Source organism: Necator americanus, chromosome I (assembly GCF_031761385.1).
Source record: "Necator americanus strain Aroian chromosome I, whole genome shotgun sequence".
NCBI classification, from domain to species: Eukaryota; Metazoa; Nematoda; class Chromadorea; order Rhabditida; family Ancylostomatidae; genus Necator; species Necator americanus.
In genome coordinates, this window is record NC_087371.1 from 9,779,105 (window position 1) to 9,799,666 (window position 20,562).

The 20,562-nt window shown below is 39.7% G+C and overlaps 1 protein-coding gene across 2 annotated transcripts in view; it reads left to right on the forward strand.

Annotated features, from left to right (window-relative positions):
* RB195_005013 (uncharacterized protein) overlaps positions 1-7,970 on the forward strand; it is a gene marked incomplete at both ends in the record, with an annotated part of 29,436 nt that extends 21,466 nt beyond the window's left edge. The window contains 3 exons of one of the 2 annotated variants that reach the window (XM_064177283.1): positions 1,429-1,479; positions 1,843-2,007; positions 6,035-6,169. In XM_064177283.1, coding sequence (XP_064034409.1) covers positions 1,429-1,479; positions 1,843-2,007; positions 6,035-6,169 — 351 coding nt within the window. Of the gene's footprint in view, positions 1-1,428; positions 1,480-1,842; positions 2,027-6,034; positions 6,170-7,809 lie in introns of those variants that run through there. The other variant, XM_064177280.1, reaches the window with a different exon arrangement.
* Positions 7,971-20,562: the final 12,592 nt, after the last annotated feature.

Here is a 20,562-nt window from a genome sequence, read left to right on the forward strand (position 1 = left end):
CAGCATAACTGATTCGCTTGTGACTTAGGATCAAAATAGTAGAAAGTTCAAGTGGTTACAGGCCCTACCTACCATACAAATATTCCCTAATTAGGCGATCCTATCTCGTCAATATATAGTAGGGTCAAAACGGCATAGAGCACGGTGTAGTTGCGTCAGCGGCTACGCTCGAAGCGGGGCTCTAGAGAAAGCGGTTGATATCGAGGTGGACCTTAGCAAACTGCAGCGAAGAATAGTGCTAACAAGAGTCTTCCTTCGATCCTAATCGGTACACTTCACCACACCGCTTCGAGTGCAGCCGCTTACGTAACTGCAGCGTTTTGACCCCTACCATATTCATGGTGTCTCCATGTCCTTTCTTCTTGAAACCCCAGCATGGTGAATTTGGGTTTATGTTTGTGTTTGTGGGTTTATGTTTTCTTGTTTTGCCATTGAGGTTTTGGTGAAACTTTCTTTACGTCTCGACCTTTTCATAACTTCATCTTCATCAAAGACCTGAAAATGGTTCGACGTTTTCGATTCTATGCATATCTCACAAACTCCTCTCTGCTTGACAAGCTTCGACATCGTTGTAAGTACAGCACAAACTACTAACTTACAGACAGGACCACAAACTCTGTTAGAGTTTGTGGTCCTGTCTGTAATTCTTGCGCTATGACTTACTTTTTCCTCTGAGCAGCTTTGGCTTACATGTCATAGATCCTATAGGACTAATGCTTAGGCCTTAGGGCCCCGATTGATCTAATTATTTAATTCGAAAAATAAGGGTGCCACAGAGTGCCCCCCTTCACCCTCTCCCCCTCACCATATTTTACCCAAAAAACTGACCAATTTTACCGAATAGCGGGGCTGCTGATGCATATGTACACGTAGCCATATGTGTGTATACTGTGTGCTAGTTTTGCTGACATTACGAAGTGAAAAAGTTCCCATTCTATGAATTTTAATTTTCCAATTTACATACAGAACTTCTTAGGTTTGATTTCCTAGTACGAACCTCAATTTTGGTATTACTATTATTCGGTATTACTGTTGACCGCAGTGTTATCAAGCGATAATTTTTAATTGACGGGGCGACATAGGGAGAAATCATTATGTCAGTGCTCAGTTACAGTAGAGTCCAAACGACATGAAGCACCGCGCAGTTGCGTAAGCGTTTGCGCTCGAAGCGGCGCGGTGGAGCGTAGCGGTTAGGGTCGAATGAGGACACCTTCCACTGCCGTTCATTGCTGCAGTTCGCGATGGTCCCACCTCGATTCCAACCGCTATCTCCACCGTGCCGCTTCGAGCGCAATAGCTTACGCAGCTCCATCGTTTTGATCCAAATATACATAAACGAGGAATAAATGTGAAATTTACGGATATGTAATTGCATTTCAGAATGGAGTAACCTTCACTTTTCGCTGTTCGCGGTAAGACGAAGGCCGGATGGGTATATTGGTTGAAAGATGCTACATCTTACACGAGAAAAATCCTCAGGTAATTTTTGGAAGCTCGATTGTGATTATCAATAAGGAATCGAAATAAGTACTGATGAGAGTTAGCTGTTCCTCAATCGTAGTAGGTGTACGCTACTCAGAATGTGCTGGTGATGGAAACGTCCATAGAATTTTGGCGAAGCTGTGCGAATGAATAACCCTGAAGCGATTTTCTAATATGAGATCCTTGTAGTCAGCCATCTATCGATTATCGTCAATAGTCATTACGTTTTCTTGCGCTCGTCAAATGTTCTGTTTTCGCTACACACCTATTGCTATGAAATCTCATCATATCTCGATATTGCGTCAGTTGTTTCTGTCAAAGGCGCCGAGGATTCGCATGTTTCAGCAGTTTGTTTTTTAGGTGTTGAATCTATCTACACTGGAAATTATCTCGAAACAATTTTACGGGTACACAAATTTGGGAATGGACAGCACCGAAGTATGGAACCGTGGAAAAGAGGACTTGATGGCGTTGTATGGGTCGAGCGATGAAGACAAAGGAGAGCCTGGTTACTGCATAGTTTTGGTAAGATCCATGCATATATGTGAGAATTTTTTTTCCACTTCTCTGTTTCGTATTCATGGAATATAAAAATATCTGAAACATTGTAAAATAACACAGCTAGTTAAAGTTGTGGAAATATGCGTAGGATCTGGTTTCTTTTATTGAGAAATCAGAGCCACTTATGGAAGCTCACGAATGTAAACAGAACTAGAAAACATGCGCAATGGTGAAATCTTAGGACATATATTTTTGCAAGACATCTATGATTTGAAATGAATGAACTTGAAATGACAAAATAAAGGAAGAATATGGGATGTATATGTGTGGATCGATTGAAATAGAAGTAGTTTTGTAAACAAATTAATTTCTCTTGTCTTCTATCGTATCTTTTTATCGGTTATTGTGCTCTCTTTATGTTAATTATGTTAGTAATTTTTATAAAATTAATGGATCTGAATTACTCAAAGTTCCTTTTTACCTCACCGTACCTTAAGCCGATGGTATGCGCAGATTATATGTTTTCCGTACTTATGTTTCCCCTTGAACGTCTGGCCCGGCAAACGTAGGTGTAGGTGTCGATGACATGTGCGTATACATTTGATGTACCGTAACTGAGGTCAGCGATCATCCGAGTAGCCCGTTGGGAAAAATTACGTCTATTTCTTATTATCTAGGGTGATCACGGTACAATAGTAACCGTTTCTTTCCTCTGGAGGAGATTCCTGGGATCGTATCCGCAGCGAGAGAAGCGGTGCATACGTAGTAAGTTACCGGAGGGCATATGCTATTGGCTCCGAATTTGCATAGAAGTCCTAGAGCGTTCTGAGCGGAATAAGCGAAGAGGACTGAGCAGAGATTCCTCAAATCCCTGGCATTCGCTTCACCTCTCGATATTATTCGAAGCCATCGAGGAATTTCTTTCGTCATCGTAGCGCTGCGCTCGTCTAGGATATCGATATCAAGAGCGAATCGACAGTTGTTCAGTTATCATTTTTTATCACAGCACTCTAATCGATTATGACACTTGATGGTTGTCATCCGAACTGCTAAAAGACGGGCCGTAATGTCGTGGCGCGTCTCGTCGTCCGTCCACTGTTTCGCCGGTTCTGCTCTCATCCGCACGTCGACGACATCGCATCGCGATAAATTCCACGCGCACCGCGTTTTTTCTTCGTTCTTCAATCACTCAGCGCTGCTCTGTGATTGTCAACGTTACGATCTTACACCAAGACGTTAGGAGTGCATTAAGAGATCGCAGGAGGTTCGCATAAGAATACGAGGAGTTCGTTGATATTCAGTGCTCATGAGTGCTCTTCATTGTTAGATCTTTCGAGCATAGGAACGCGAGTTCTGGTGGAGCGGCTGCCACATGCGACGATTATTGGTAAAATTCTACTAGGAATTGCGGTGTTCTATTCCCGGAGGGAGGCCCCATGTGGAAAAATTATTCTCGAAAAGAACCTAATTCTTCGGACGAAGGAGCAGGATACCGGTCAATAATGAAAACCTATCGATGCACCAAATTGGTTCTCGTTTTGATCATGGTGTGTAATCAATAACAAATAAATAACTCTCTGGTTTTTGGAGCACAGCGGCCAAATTAGTTGGTATACTGTGGAATACTGTATCTAATACGTTCGCGTTCATGCAATGAATTGACAACCAGCTACAGTCGTCTCCTAATCGTTATTTGTTTTCTTTTACGGTGTTTTACCTAAGATCGATACAATTGCACGTGATGTAGAATTCCTCTGGTTTGTAGTTGGTAAGTTCTTCAATTTTAGAACATTGTAATTTGGAGCTTGGAACCGTGAGCGCCTAAAAACTCGGCATTGTAACCATTATTGCTCATTTTTTTTTTCTGTTTTCATTGAAATTTTGTAAGTTTTTAGCAAGTCCAACATTGATAGAAGGGCTCTCTCCTGGCTACTACTTGATAGTTATCTCCGAAAACGAATTAGCTGTTCCGAATGTTTACTGTTTACTGTTTTATTGCCGTGTGGTGAAAATAATTTGTTAGAAAGGTAAAAGCTTACCAATAATGTCTCTTTTTTGCAATCATAAGGACACATTTTTGCTGAGATTTTGGGAGACTCATATTTTTGTATCATATCCATGAATAACTCCTCCATGATTTCCTTTAAAAATTGGAGGAAGTCACGAAATACCGTGAATTGCTCTTTTAGATATAGAAATAGCTCAGGGTTGTCTAATTTTGTTTGCAATTATTAAAGAAATCTCATAGTGACTGAGAGTTTGGACACTGCGCAGGAATTCTTTGCTTCGCTACTTTTAGGCGTGAAAACAAATTAATCTTATCGTCCTTCATGTCAAAAATATGGACAGCAGTGTGTGAAAAATTAAATGACACGAAAAATTAGAGACTAAGAAATAGGAATTATGAAGAACTTTTCCTAAAAAGTGGAATGAATTTTTCTATTCATAATGAATATCTTTGTACTATTTTTTTGTAACATTACTCTTATTGATCTACATTTACGACCACCCATCTGATTATCTCGGTAATTTTTCCTGAATACAGGATTTAAGATTTTTTTTGGATTAAACAATTATTCTTCCACACTATTAAATTATGCATTAATCCAATACAATTCAAAAATTACTTCATTTTTATTATTATTAATTTCTAATTAATCACTTTATTTTACTGTTGTTGAGATTGGACTTATTATTCCCTGTCGAGTTGTTCTTTTCTGTCGCAGGTTAGAGCTCTGCCAGAGGTCTCGTAAATCCACCAGAGCGATGTAGCCAAAGGTTGGATGTATTCTTCAGAGTTTCACATTTTCGGCTTACCTTTTCTGGACAATTCACAAATAGATTGACCAAGCCCCTCAAGTGGATATCGAAGTCCGCTGTGCGGTTCATCGAAGGGCTCTTCGACCGACAGAAGCTGTTAGATTTCGAAAAACTCACATTTGTGATGTGCTTTTGGACGAAAAAAGTGCGGTGCTCGTTTCATCGGCTGTAATCAATCAGTGATATATGATAGTGATAGGCTTTCAGCTCATCACAGTCGCGTAGATTACGCGAACACCTGTCCTCCCAGGAGAGAAGCGTCGCGGTGCGTCGTCGACACCAGCACCAGCGCTGCCGCGCTTCGCCGGTGTGCTGTCAGTGCATCATCATGTCGAACAGCTCATTTTTCCTCCTTTGACAACTGGGTCCGGTGTAAATCCCGCCGTGTCTTGTCATGGAGTAATCTATCGGGTTTTGCGGCTTGTGGGAGACCCACTTCTTAGAGCATTTTTTTAAATTTTTCTTTTTTATTCATTTTTTTTCTGGATGCCTTCAAACTTTTCTGATCTATGAGCTATTTCTTTGTGAAGGAAACAGAGATTATGCTTCGAGCAAATTCGGAAGACATTCATGCACTAGATTGTGTAGCGTAGAGGGGGTACGTCTGCTGAAGTCGCTCCGATCTTTTCCATTTTCCCAGCACCCTTGTTTTTTTGTGTTCGCAAAATTTTCTAAATATAAATTTCATTGTAATTTTTCGCATCTCTCCTGACCTGGTTCTGCGTGAATTCTCACCCTATACTGGCATGAAACCTCTCATTGATCCATTTCCATTCTGGTTTAGTTTGAGAAACTCCAGCTACGAAACAGAAATCGAATCGAAAAAACTGGGAAAAAACTTTCTTTTTTCCGAAAAGTTTTTTCTTCGTTATTGTTATCCGAACCCCGTTCTCAAGTACTTGTGATGGTGTCATAGCGACGAGGGCTGGCTGACGAGGGAGGTCCGGCCCAATCACTGCGCCTTCTATAATGGCCGATAGGCGCAGTGAAGGGGTCTTAAGAGACCATTTAGGTCGTTTATCAAGGCATTAATAATCTTCCGGGGGCACAAGCGCGCCCCGCACATAAAAACTCGAATAAATCAAATGCAATCCCCGGCGTCGCGATGCCTCAACAGAGTTGCAGTTCTATACTTCAATCTAGTGCATATGGACATAAATCTTTAGTTACTTTTTTAAAAGAGTTATGCCATTTTGCATAATGTTCGGGGCTTATTTCTGCTCCATTTGAGGAAACTGTAACTGTTGGCGGATCTGTTCGAGGATTTTCTGGTTCGGTATGCCTAGAACAACTAGTTCCATGCGTATGTCATGACAATGTCATGCGCGATCGCATAGCAGCTCCAAACATTCCCTATCCTCACTAGCTCGCTAGCGCCGGGAAATTCTCGCGGAGTTACGGTGTAAGTCGCAACAACTCTACAAAGCTATGTTTCAGATTTTTCCCCGAAAAAAAAAAGTTTTTAGTCTTGGGAATTCTTTTGATGTATGTCGTTTTCGGCCCACACTCTTAATTTTCTCGAATGTGTTCTTCGTCTTGCTTTTGCTTTCTCTTTTCCTTCTTCTTTTTTTTTTCTCGCTCACCCTCCCCTCTCTCTGTCTTTCTGTTGGATTTTCTCTGCAAACATGTTTACAACTAAGAATGCCTAGATTTTTACTACTAAAATTTGACGACGTTCTTTTAGACGAATGTAGCAGCGCTGCTCACGAATCTAAGAAACATCACTGCTTTTTCCGTGCGCGCACAAATGTTCAGATTGTATTGAGTTTCACGCTGTAAAATCTGTTCATACGAATGATGAGATTCTGTCGACTTTAGTTGAATGGCTACGTTGAAAATGAAGAAATGTTGGAACAGTTGCACCACTTTTGCTTATACGAGTTTCGTAACTGAATTTTTTTTGCATTATTTGCTTTTTTTGCAGCTATTTACGTAAGACAACGAGAAATCTGTAGGTTAATGCTTCTGCTTGTATTTATCTCTCATTTGTTTTGGTGAGCATGCAGTTAAAAAGTGTAAAATAACCCCGGGCAGCTTCTAGTTTTGTCATGGAAACATTTGGAAGTATTTTCTGCAGCCATTTTCTTCTACCTTGATGAATTTTAGCTTCTAGAAAGTAACAGAGGTTTTTCATAAATAGAGGCTGAATCGGCTAGAATCAGATTTTCTTTTTCAACCGTTGATGAAACCTTTCCATAGCTCTTCGCACTTTAGTCTAGTTAGGCACATGGAACACCAGCAACCGCAGGAGCGAGCAAATTTTTATGTTTTTATGTGGAAGCGCTGAAGCAGAAAACCTTGGAAACGAACGAATTTTTTCTATTTGGAATTGCTGAAATAAGCTAAACAAGCGTGTCGCTGCTAAGGTGACGGTGGACTTAAAATACCTTGAAGTATTTAGTATTTTCAATGTGGAAAGTTGGAGCTTGAAGGGTTAGTTATGAGCTTAAAATTGGACTAAGACAAAGATACGATGGCTATGAATCTAATGACTTATTGTGCCGCTTGCGACAAGTGACAATTTAGTCTTCGCAGCTAGTTTTACATATCCCAGCTGATGAAAGACAGAAGAACTGTTTAAAAAATAATTTTTGTAAAGTTTTCTTCTCTTCGAAAAAGAAACTACAATGTCTGATGGAAGAAAAAGTAAAGTAGAACCTCATCATCCTAACCTGCAGAACAGGTTTCGGCTCCTAATCAATCCTACAATTTCAGGACCTTCAGCGAATCTTGTGATGTTTGCCGTGTCAAACGAAACAGAATTAGTAGGTTATGTACATATCTACAAGAAATTTTGATCTTTCAAAAATGTTCACTTAGAGCACAAAACTTTAGGACACATGCGAGAACTTCTAGGAGAACATAGCTAAGTTGTATCTTCTCGTTCTTGTCAATAAACTCGCTCCAAAAGTTTTTTATTCCTTAAAATTGAACTCTTCCGTAGATAAAGGAGCACTAAAAACAGCTGTAGCTCTTAAGCTATTTATCTGTCAAATAAATATCTAGCTCATGACGATGCAATGAGATACTTTGTGAGACGACATGGCTCGATGAAATTGAATCCTGCGGATGCGGTGCCCGATTGGCCACTTGCCGTTGATATTGCCCTGAGATTTGCTGCCTCCCATGTCGTTTTCGTTGTAGTCGCATCATCAGTATATGTCTAATTAAAGAAAACTGTCTTCTTCTTGATGTGTTTTGAACCAAACCTTTTTTTTCTTCATCTTCTCACCAGTGCTTGTTTTATTTCTCATATTGCTGCACGAAAAGAAAAGAAAAGAAAAAAATCCGTTTGTCACTTGAGAGCAGCATTTTTGCTGGTTGCTTACGGGAGCGAAGGAAATGGATTATTAAGATTATTTTTCTCGATGGGAAATACATGAGCGAAGTTGGTGGCAATGCATCAACTAAGGCTTAGTAACGTCTCCTGGGGAGATTTCGGCTTGATAAGCCTCGGCCACGCCCACTCTTATTTGCCGCGCGATACGGTAGATTAATGTGCGTCGAGTGCAACGTATGGCCAGGATAGGGCCCAGGAACACTGTGTGTTCTCGTTGAAAAACCTCAAACATTCTCAAAATTTCATTGCAAGGAAGGAAGTGCAAATGTCCGTATGTTTTAAATTAAAGTATACTCTAGCGTTTATTAGAAGGTAGCAGATAGGTTTCAACAATCGCCGATGTCATAAATCTTCCATAAATCCACTAACATTTTCCACTGGAACTTCTCAAAGAGCCGAAATCGATAGTGGGTGGTTTAGTATCAAAGTGAGTTGAAATTCGGGCAGGATTCGCGATGATAAATCGCCGGCTCTGCCCCGGGGCCCCTCTTCGCCATATATGCTTTGATTGTCCACTGCCGAAAACCGCCGCCGACATTCTTCTATTATCAGCTCGTTTCCTAACTGGCTCTACTTTTGCTGCTCTAGTTTTTTTTTCCCGCTTCAACAGATTTCCTCTCGATCATCTCCGTTTCCTGAGCAAAACTTCTGGATTTATGAATTCACCATCAGTGAAATGGTGCTGCCCTCACCGCACCGTATTTTAACAGAACTTTCCTAAGCCTCTGCGATTTATCGGTGAAAATGAGGAAATTACCCGAAAACTAGTGAGAAAATTGGAAATTTCGGCTTACTTGAATAATGAGACCTCTTCAAAAAGACTCGATGCAGACATTGGTTGCTTTCACGAATCAGGGAAAATGAGTCGAGTGTTATTGGAATTCTGAGGATACTCGAGTGTTCAGTGAGATACGTCTGGATTCCATCAAAATTCCACGATTCAACGATGACCGTGCACCCGATGAAGAAGATTGATTTGGCAGTGAGTTTTGCGAGCGTGCATACATTAACAAAATCTATAAAAACTCCATTATTCGATCTGTTTCCATTTAAGTTTTTGGATCTTTACCTCTAATATTCTGTAGCAGAACTCTAAGCTCTCTATATGTATGCAAACTATTGAAATTTCAAGAATGAAATTTTATGGATGGATAAATTTTAAGACAAGGGAAACTTGCAAGTTTGACGGGAGAACTTTGCAGAAAAGAAAGGATGTGTGCAAATTTTACGCCGTATAGTCGTATGTGATCTACTTTGTGAAAATTTTCAACTTTTTTATTTTATTCTATCTTGTTTTCTCATTTTCCACTCGTATTTTTGTGTACTTTTCGTTGGTGGATCTCTCAAAAAACATAGTTGAGATTCATCGATAATGTTTGGTCCTGAGAATTCAAGTTGAAAATAGTGGTGAGTTTAGGCAGAGAGCAAGGTTGAACTGAAAAGACTAAAAATATCTAATAATAAATAACATAATAATAACAACAGTAGATAAAATAGAATTAACTGGAAAATACAATCTTCCAAATAAGGCTCGGAATTGCTACTGGCTTAGAGCTTGGATGTTGAGGTTGCCGGTAACTCTCGAGAGAGGAGGAAATAGAAATAAAATAATGCATATAATATAGTTTTCATTAGGCTTGCAGAGATATTGGGTTTTACCATAAGTTTCTTTCTACGGTCATCCATGTGTTAATTCTGCAGTAACCTGAGCTCTACTTCAAGGAAAAAATCAGCAATCCAGAATCAGATCGATAATCGAAGATTATGGAGTATTCTGTTGACTATATTGTTAACTGGAATATCTTTGTTGTTGAATAAAAAATTGGAAAAAATTGGGAAAGGAAACTCACGGAACAATCTAATATTATAACGATATCTGCTCATCAAGAATGAATGGCCTTCCTTCTGTAAATTGCGGGTGCGCAGACAACTTTTCAATATGAGAATCACCTTACCCAAAAGTATTATTTTAAGAGCATAAAATCCTACGAATTGTTGAATTCCTACTTTTTAACATTGGAGTGGAAGACTTTATGTCATGCCACCGATTCATTCACTCAGTTTCCCCATTCTCTTCCTCGTCAACGTCACTCACGACGGTTTTGAACATCTTAGATGAGGATAGCAAGAGAAAGAAATGAGCGGAAACGAAGTCGGAGCCTTTAGGATCAATGAAGACTGGTAGTACGTACTGCTTAGTAGGACTAAACATCTAAATAAGTAAATATTCTCTTTACGAGGGTAAGGGTAGGGTGCCGGTGCTTGAAGACGTGTGACTCGAATTTAAAGCAATAACCGCGCAGTTTCAATGAAACCATTGGAATATTTGGAATAGACCTTAAATGGTTAATGTGTGTGGTGCAGTTACGGATTTTTATTGTTGGCGATTTGAAAACCGCAAAAGGTCACCATCCGCAAACGATGGTTCGCTGAAGGTGTAACGAACGCTCATCTACGAAAGATATAGATTAGCCGGCATACGTTCAGCGCTACAACCGTTTAACGGCCTTACGGACTCTGCCGCTCCAACGTTCCTAATGTTTTAAGCGTTTTTAATTACCGTCACTAATGCCGTTAGGCCTTGAGCGACCTCTTTAATGTCACTCGATTGCACTGAACGAGTTCGCGCACACTAAACGCTCGGCATCAAATCAATCGCCCCCGCGTGCGATTTTCATCGTCGTCGTGGTTTTGATGCGTTGCTGACTAACTCACTGATTTCAGCCGAGTTCCGGATGCCAAATGTCTTTTTTTTCTCGCCGATTTCTGAAAAATGATTATTGACTGCAATCATATTGGGAGGTCTGAGATTGTGCTGCTGATCGCCCGCTGCCGCACTGATCATATGGCAAGCTTTTATGTAGCAAAAAGTGAATACTTCTAGTTATTGATCCAAAAAAAACATTATTATTTATTTACTCGTTTATTTATTAGAAAATTATTAGAAATTAATTAATTTATTAGAAAAAGAAAATTTCGATGAAGGATCGTTCAGAAGTCGAAGAGGATCTGATTTAATTCTTTTTGTTCTAAAGAAAAAATCGCTGTTGCTGCTGTTCTGATCCGGAACCCATTAACCGGTTATGGATTGGGGTAAGCTCATCATCAATGGAGTTGTTCCTAGCTGAGGCGCTAGGATCACGACATTGCCTTTTCAAGCGGTCCATATTTATTTTCGAAGTTTTTTTTTGACAGTTTTTTTTTGTAGTCACGTGTTTTGCGTCCACTACCTTATCAGCACCAAGTTTTTTTCTTAAATTTTAAGCACACAACACAAAATACGACCATCTACTGTCCATGTTTCTTTATTCCAACTTTGATCTCATTCACTTCTTCTATGGTTGAATTTGGTTCCCTATCATGTTTTCATTTTTTTCTAAAAATAACCCAAATATATGAAGGAGTTTTATTAAGAGGTTTTTTTTTTGGAAAATGCAGTGATTTTTTTCCTTGGTAAGAGGTTTTCATTCCGCAGACTACTTTTCATTCCTAAATTTCAACCACGAGAAGTACTTGACTTTTCCCTCACACAAACAATGAAGAGAATCCCATGACCCTTTCTTTTCGTCAAGTTTATTTTTGGTATTTTCTCTTTGAGTCTTAGTATTTTCTAGCAGAAAAAAATGGTAAAAATAGACAGCAGATTGATTTTTACCATTTCAACTTTGAAAAGAGGTACATTTCTAATAGAATTTCTTTTCTTAGAAAGAGGAAATACTTTTCGAATACCAAAGATAATATGTACACCATCTTAATGGAGTTAGAAATCGAATAAGTTCTTTTTGTTTCAGAGTACTTAGAGTTTTTGTGGTTATCCTTTAATGTGGTTAGTTAACACTCTGATAGACTTCGGTTGATCACGTCATTGCATTCGCCTCGTGCATGAATTGGGAACTATCTAAAAATTTTAAAATTATTCTTAACAGCTTACGCTTCCAGGCGAAGATTCATGCAATCTCGTACGTATTCGACATCACTTAAAGATAGTAAAATTATATAGTAGATTCTTTTTCGTTTTCTTTTTGGATGGAAGAAAGAAGTTTTGGAGCACAAAATATCTCTATAAACCACAAATTACAAATGTGTGTATGTTTGTCAAATTTCGCACACAAAACATTGTACTGGAAAAAAATCCTGAAAGTCTATAGATCTTTTGTGTTTGCATGCAATTGCATGCGTATTGCAGCTAAAAAAAACCCACTATGAACTATTACAGTGGTATTTCATTTTTAATATGAAAAAATAATTAAAAGATATTTGAAATAGACATAAATTAGTTGATTAATCATATTAACGGTCGGATGTAACGGTAGTTATAAGATCGTGGAGCTAAACCTCGTGTTTCTTCTATTTCAAAGCATCAGAAATTCCTTTTTCTTTTAGTCCGGAAGCACTTAACCCCAAAATAACCCATTCACATATGTATGTAGATAGAAGAAGAAATAAAGTAAAGGAAAAATTAACATTGGCGAACTCAAAAAAGAAGAGGAATTGAGGAGGAATGAGTGCGAATAAACTGGTGAAAAACATTGCTTTCCTTTCTCAAAAAAAAAAAAACATAGAATAACCTCTCGATTTATAGGGGCATCAATTGTTATTTCAAAAAATTTCCTATAGCTCTGAAATTGAAAATGTTGACCTTTTGAAAACCCAACACTTGTCCCAATAGAAACAATTGAAATGGAAGTAGGAGGTCATTTCTAACCGCTCACTTATTTGTTTTCTCAAATAGTGGCCGAATTTTTACCTCCACAAAAAAACAACGACGGGGAATCGTTCAACTCATTTTTATCACTGAGATTTCTCGGGAAGATCGAATTCACTCCGCAATTTTTGTCGTCGTCGTCGTCGTCTTACCACCACTAGTGGTTACCACTTGAAGTGCCATTGAATTTAATATAACATTGGCAGTCCAACGTTCGTTTGTCCGTCAATGTTATGTGCATTGAAGGAAATTCGTCGTGTTATTGTCCGAATTGAAGTTTTTTTGGCACGAAATTCCTCACGATAAACCAGTTTACGAACAACATAAAAGTGCTCCGAAGTTGGTTGTGTGCAAATCACGCTCCCTAGTTCGAATTACCTCCTTGTCCGCCCCTGGCCGTGCTGTGCTGGCCCCGTATGCCAGGGACGTGCTGAAATTCACGGCTCGAATGTCCTAACACGAGATAGAATGTGTGCTGGCGATGTGGTGATCCTGAAATAGTTGTGCCTTCGAAGAAATGCCAATATTTCGCTAACAGGAAACGGTAGTATGTGCGTGATGTTTGATGCTATGTGAGGTGCTCGTTTGCTAACGTTTTTCTTTTTAGATTTCACATTTTTCTTTTCCCATTTTCCTAACCAATTAAAGTTCCGCTCTTCCTTGAGCTATATTTATAGAGCGGTAGTTTTCTAGTGGCATGTAATGGATTCAATCACGTCTCGAATTCACAAACTTCCAGCACTTTTGAATCGTCCGCAATTCTGTTGATCTTATCGCGTGCCAATGAAACTCGGACCTGTCAACGCGAATTACGTGCTGCACATTTCCGCGATGGTCTGTTGATCCGAACTCTTCGAACTGAATCACAAACCTCATTTAGAGTTAATTGTTCCCTATTCTACCACGTCAGTGAATCACTCTTCATTCTACAGTTATTTCTTATCAGTTATAAATTTCCAATTTTCCATTAATTGTCTAGAGGGTGCAAGTGATAATTGATAACCGGTCTCTTCGAGGATCTTCCAGGTATTTCATCGAAATGTACAGCATAGGGTTCAAATAACCTTTAATTGATACTGTAGAATGGAAAAATTACAGAAAAAAGTGACGTGAGATGGATTTGGAAATCGAGTTTTCTTTTCAGCGCAATCTCGATTTTTTCTTTTTTGAAAAATGACCAGTTTTCCCTAATACATGTACATCTTAGAAATTGTGGTTTGTTACCGGAAGAGAATCTGTCCACTTGTAGCATTTTCGAATCGTCCGCAATTTTACAATCATTGAAATCTCTTGGATTTTGGATTCCTAGCGAAGATTTCCCGTAAGACACGACAAGGGAAAAATGTAGTTTTTGCATAAAATTCCGCTTAATTTTCTTCCTTGTCGAGCCTTGAGAAAAATTATGGGTTTCTGAAATTCGATGACTTTTTGAATTTTCAGATTTTTTTATTCGTATTCTTGCACAAACACAAAGGAACCGTTGCCATTATTCGAAAGATCCGAAGCAGCAAAAAAAAACTTAATCCCATTTTCACGCATGATTTACTTTTTGGCCGCTGTTTTTTGAGACTAAAAAAGAGAGTAAAAAAGTCTCTGGCATATCAATCCACTTGGGATGCGCCAACGCGTTTTGCTGGAATTCGTAGTCGTTGAGGTTTTAGAACGCATTGGCATATTGAAGGATTTCCGGGGTCAGGCGATGATCAAGTCAGTGCATTTGTCCTCCCAGACATGTCTGGTATCAATTTATCGACATTAACCGACAGCCGAGGAATGAAAGGCCTGGTTGGGACAAGGGCGGTTTCGAACCTCGGACAGCGCGACCACAGCAGACCTCTAACCGACTGCGCTACCCCTGTCCTGTTTTTAAAATCATCATTCTATTACTTGCTGTTTACTTGTTTATTGTTTAGTATTCATTATTGTTTGCTACCTGCTTGCGAACAACTTCTGAACTTCTCAGCTAATAGCATAGCTTTTCTTATTGGTTCTGTAGGCAACTACATGCATTGCTGCGGCAAGACACTGTAGGTAGTGGTGCTTATCGTACTCTTTTAGACCCGGAGTTTTTTTTTTCAGGGGAAAGTATTCCTGAACGTATTAGTAGGTAATGAATACGTTTCAAAAAAGGTGTCGAAACGGTATACCGTCTATTATTTGAAGTTTTACTGATTGATAATTAATCAATCGATTAATTTTCTATAATTACGAATTGTACCAATTAATCTAACCTTCGAATATTCTCTGCGTACTTATTTTACTGCTCATTTTATTCTAAAAATCCTTTCAATACTACCTTTCAATACTGAATCGATTAAAACGAGCTGCAAACCATGGATGAATTCAGAACTGATGTATGGACGTAAGCGACATTGCCTAGGTGAGTACTTAAGCAAAGATACCTTAACCCTTTTGGATTTGCAGCGAATTTTTTTGTGACTGACCAGAGTTTAGTGTTCTTTTTTTTCTAACTTTTCCCTGCTGGACCAGTAGATTTATATTTTAGTGCAAGTTATAGGACGAGTGTGCAAAAATAATTGATGACTTTCATTGACATTTGTATTTCTGGGAATATTCTTTGAAACTTTCAATTCATAGTTCAATGAAAACGAATAATGTGTAATACATTAAAGTACATAATGAAATCCATAAATACCTGTTTAACCCAAAGGTTGTAACATTTTGAAAAAAAATAATTTATCCGCAAAAAGTGTATGTTTCAGGAGCAGTGCAGCAGAATGTTTAGTTTTTTTTTTCAAAAATTTTTTAAAATCTTTTTTTATGTACACTCTTGACACTTTTATTACCTCATTCACGGTGCAAGTCTTCTCACTTTGATCTGCTTTTCTTGATCTTCAGCTTTTTTCCCTACAGGGGTGAAGATGAAATAAGGAAGGATCTCAAATCTTTTGAATTTTTATTTTTTTTTTCTTTCGCTTACATATTTTAATAAAACAACTCATATGCTACCACGCCTTGCGGTAGATTTAGTAGGTAGATTTTAGTACGTTAGCCGAATCAGTGAACACTTCTCTTGTTAGTGATTTTCTTGTGCACGTATAAGTGCTAATGGTTGCTCATTAATGTGGTTTTTCCGAACAAAAGAACGCATAACGCTTGATATTGCTTATCCAGAAGTTGTCCACAAATTAGGTGCCAAAAACGGAACGCGTGGTCGCCGCCACTACCGCCGCTAACAAGTCGATTTCTTTCCGGCAACGACGAAGACGACGACGACTCGTCCGCCGCCGTCGGCTGTTTATATTTATACGAAATTGGCCCTCACCAGATTGGCGGTGTAATCAAAGAGAGACAACTTCGGCTTCGTTCGTGTGCTATATAAATTCAATTTAAGCCTGGCATAAACATTACTCGCTTCAGTTTCCGCCGCTAACAATGTCCACATATCATGGTTATGTGGCGATTGGAAACGAAAGGATGCACTTTTGTGATTAACGACTATAAACGATGTTGGAAAAGGAGGGATTTCTGGATTTTTGGCTGTAGATGTAACGAAAGCTTATGGCTGATCATTGAGAAGTAGGTGGCGGTTAAGCATATGAATTGGTGCTTGTCTGGTGCGCATCTCGTTTGCTGTTGTGTGCTAACATCTATCCACTCTGTCAAACAAATGACGCTCTGACACGATCAAATAGTCAGAGACGATCTGCTCCTACTACTACACATAAAATCTACGTCGTAGATGGCAACGGTACTTCCCGACCGAGTGAAATTTTTTCCTATGCTTTCTTTTTTTAAATAATTTTTTTCTGTTAAATACAATTCTATTTAACAGAAAGAAATTATCCAATCTTTTTCTTTTCTTTGGAAAAATTTTCCTTGATGTTAGGAGATGTTTATTTTTTTATTGTGGAAATATTCTGGAAAGAAAAGTTCTTTTATTTTCTTTTTGCTTGGCTCATTGTTCGATTGTTGGATCTAAACAGATCTATGTTCGATTACATCACTTTCTTGCTCTTGCTATTACAGTATCCTCTAACTTTTAACATTTATTTTCTACTGGGTTTAAAACAGCGATCGCACTGCTTCAGACTTTCGCTACTTCTTATACTTTGTTCCATTTAGGAGGTATATGCGCACCTCTTTCGGGAGGTCGCAAATACAGTGATCAGATCAAAAAAGCGTTTGTTAAAGGCATCACCCCACGAATCTGAGGTGGTGCAGATTTCAGGTGGAGTCTTCGTACACTATGGGATGAGGTGCCGCACAAGGATGGCGCGCTCCAGTCGAATTCCTTGTAGAAAATAGTGCGCCAGAACGACTGAAGCAGTATCTTCCGGGTCGTTTTTTACGGCAATTAGGAAGAAATGGACGGAGTCACCCTCCTCTCCATCTACGACCCCGTATACGAATACTCCGCCTAAAATCCGTACCACCTCAGATTCGTGGGGTGATGCCTTTAAAGTGTGCATGTCGATTGTGCCAGTTTTGAATGGCTATTAGGAGTTTACCCTACTTTTTACTTTGTTACTATAGTACTTTTTCACTTGCACCTGTCAGTAGGTTAAACGCTTGAATACGTACTAGTACAAGTTGGTAAAACTCGTACAATTACTGTTTTCTATTCGAAGTTTTCAAAAAAATCTTATTTCTAAGCAATTGAAACCGACCTTAGTGTTTTCAGTGCAGTTCTTATAAAACATTAAGTTGGAGATATTTGCTGATCACCACCAATTATCATCGATACGGTTTACTGAACACAGTAATCACACCGTACCCTACGCATGCAGGTGCAATGTTACGCATAATTTATTTAATTGACACCCGTGCGCACCAGAATCTACCGTAATTGATATGATATCATTGCGCCTCTGGCCTGTTATAAAATGGGTCTTATGTTAATGGAAGAAGATCTTGTTTATCAAAAAAATAAAAGTAGCTATAAAATAGTAATTTAAAGTAGTAATCAATTAACTGAAATAAAAATGTAGTGGAAAATTCTTGCGCTGTTCTTTAACTGTGAGAATAAGTGGTGCATTGAGAATTTTTCGACAATTCATAGGAAAAGTTCTGTTTCTGGAGCAAGAGTACATCCCTCTTACTACAAAACATCTATTACTCAGTGACAGATTTCTTTCCGGTAATACCTCCGACGATCATTATCCACAAATTTTCGAACGAGTAAAACTTTTTCCATGATGGTTATAAAAACTACGCCTAAATAATTGAAAACTTGGAAGAGGATGTAGAAACACTGTGGATCCTGAACATATTTTGAAGAAAAAGCGAATTTAGCCAATGTGCCCTAGTTTCACCGAACGTTTTTGGGTTTGTCGTTAACGGATTCTATGGAGTTAAGGAACCTTTGAGTACATTATTTCAAATATCACGAAAATAGCACAGAGCATCAAATACAGCAGCTCTATTTGAAGATTTGTGGGCTTCATTTAAGCAGTTGGCAAAAGAATGCGGTCAGTTCTAAACCAATCCAGGCCGAAAAATTTACGGTTAATGCCTAGCGTCAGCGCCATGTAACGGCATTTCTTCTCTTTCATAGTTAGAAGAGATCCCCTTTTGGGAACAGTTATCCTACTTCATGAAGATCGCTGACTTTGAGAACGCAGGCAAGAAGGGCGGGAACCGATTTGTCGTTGGATTCAATGGCTGTCCAGTTTTACGCTCCTTCTCGCAGTAACCACGTGCTGAATTCGCTTCTTTTGCGGCTCAACTCGGAATGATGATAGATGTGTTGAGGTCTGGCTTGTTTTGCGGTAAATGCACATCTGCGGCGATGGCGGCGGCTGCGGCGACGGCGACAACGACGTTCTCTACTGCGACCACAAGATGAGACGACAATAGTTATACGATGATGATTGACAGTGCCTGCCTGACTGCTGTATGATCGCTGTGGAGTGAGCGGAGTCATTGAAAAGAATCGCTGTGTAGTTGTGTTGGCTGTATCGTCATCGTCGCACGCTGCGTCTACACACACACGCACATCAATTATAAGAACCCGGTTGTGTAATTATACTAGAGAGGAATCCACCGTATCCGCGTACGTATACGTCAAAAAACCGATCCATCACAAGCATTTGTGAAGTAAGAAGGCGGCGACCTTCGTTCAACTCATCTCTCATGAACTCGTTTCCCTCCAAAAAGGACGCCGAATTGACGACGAGATTGTTGGGAATCTGAGGAGCTGTGTGTGTATGTGTGTGTGTGTGTGTGTGTGTGTGTGTGTGTGTGTGTGTGTGTGTGTGTGTGTGTGTGTGTGTGTGTGTGTGTGTGTGTGTGTGTGTGTGTGTGTGTGTGTGTGTGTGTGTGTGTGTGTGTGTGTGTGTGTGTGTGTGTGTGTGTGTGTGTGTGTGTGTGTGTGTGTGTGTGTGTGTGTGTGTGTGTGTGTGTGTGTGTGTGTGTGTGTGTGTGTGTGTGTGTGTGTGTGTGTGTGTGTGTGTGTGTGTGTGTGTGTGTGTGTGTGTGTGTGTGTGTGTGTGTGTGTGTGTGTGTGTGTGTGTGTGTGTGTGTGTGTGTGTGTGTGTGTGTGTGTGTGTGTGTGTGTGTGTGTGTGTGTGTGTGTGTGTGTGTGTGTGTGTGTGTGTGTGTGTGTGTGTGTGTGTGTGTGTGTGTGTGTGTGTGTGTGTGTGTGTGTGTGTGTGTGTGTGTGTGTGTGTGTGTGTGTGTGTGTGTGTGTGTGTGTGTGTGTGTGTGTGTGTGTGTGTGTGTGTGTGTGTGTGTGTGTGTGTGTGTGTGTGTGTGTGTGTGTGTGTGTGTGTGTGTGTGTGTGTGTGTGTGTGTGTGTGTGTGTGTGTGTGTGTGTGTGTGTGTGTGTGTGTGTGTGTGTGTGTGTGTGTGTGTGTGTGTGTGTGTGTGTGTGTGTGTGTGTGTGTGTGTGTGTGTGTGTGTGTGTGTGTGTGTGTGTGTGTGTGTGTGTGTGTGTGTGTGTGTGTGTGTGTGTGTGTGTGTGTGTGTGTGTGTGTGTGTGTGTGTGTGTGTGTGTGTGTGTGTGTGTGTGTGTGTGTGTGTGTGTGTGTGTGTGTGTGTGTGTGTGTGTGTGTGTGTGTGTGTGTGTGTGTGTGTGTGTGTGTGTGTGTGTGTGTGTGTGTGTGTGTGTGTGTGTGTGTGTGTGTGTGTGTGTGTGTGTGTGTGTGTGTGTGTGTGTGTGTGTGTGTGTGTGTGTGTGTGTGTGTGTGTGTGTGTGTGTGTGTGTGTGTGTATATGTGTGTGTACAGATCGATTCGACAATTTTGCTGCTCGAACGGGTACTGTATAATCGACATCTGAGACTGTTTTTATCAATAAATATTAGCGTACTGAGTTTGGTGCCATCACTTTTCTTCTCCAGACTCCATTAGAGTTACTGTAAGGTTGGGATCGAGGTTATCGTCGTCGTCGTTGGGGTTTTGTTGAGGTATTGATCAAAATCGAGGTACAGAGATTGTCATTATGACTCTTTTTTTTGTTCATGATGGAATAGTCGTGCTGCAACCCCTCAGGTTATCCTCCATGCTTTATTTACTATTATTATATAATCACGTTCATCTGCCTGATCTTACTTAAATTAGGTTAGCGTGATTAGGAAAACTTTGATAATTTCCTAACTTTTTCTACATGATTCTCTAGAACGACGGTGATATAATCATAAGGTGATTCGTATATGGGCAGTGATGGTCACATCCTACACTATGCAATATAGTCTCGTATTCTCGTTCAGCGCTTCAATTCTCTAATTTTTCTCTTTAATTCTCCTCTCTTT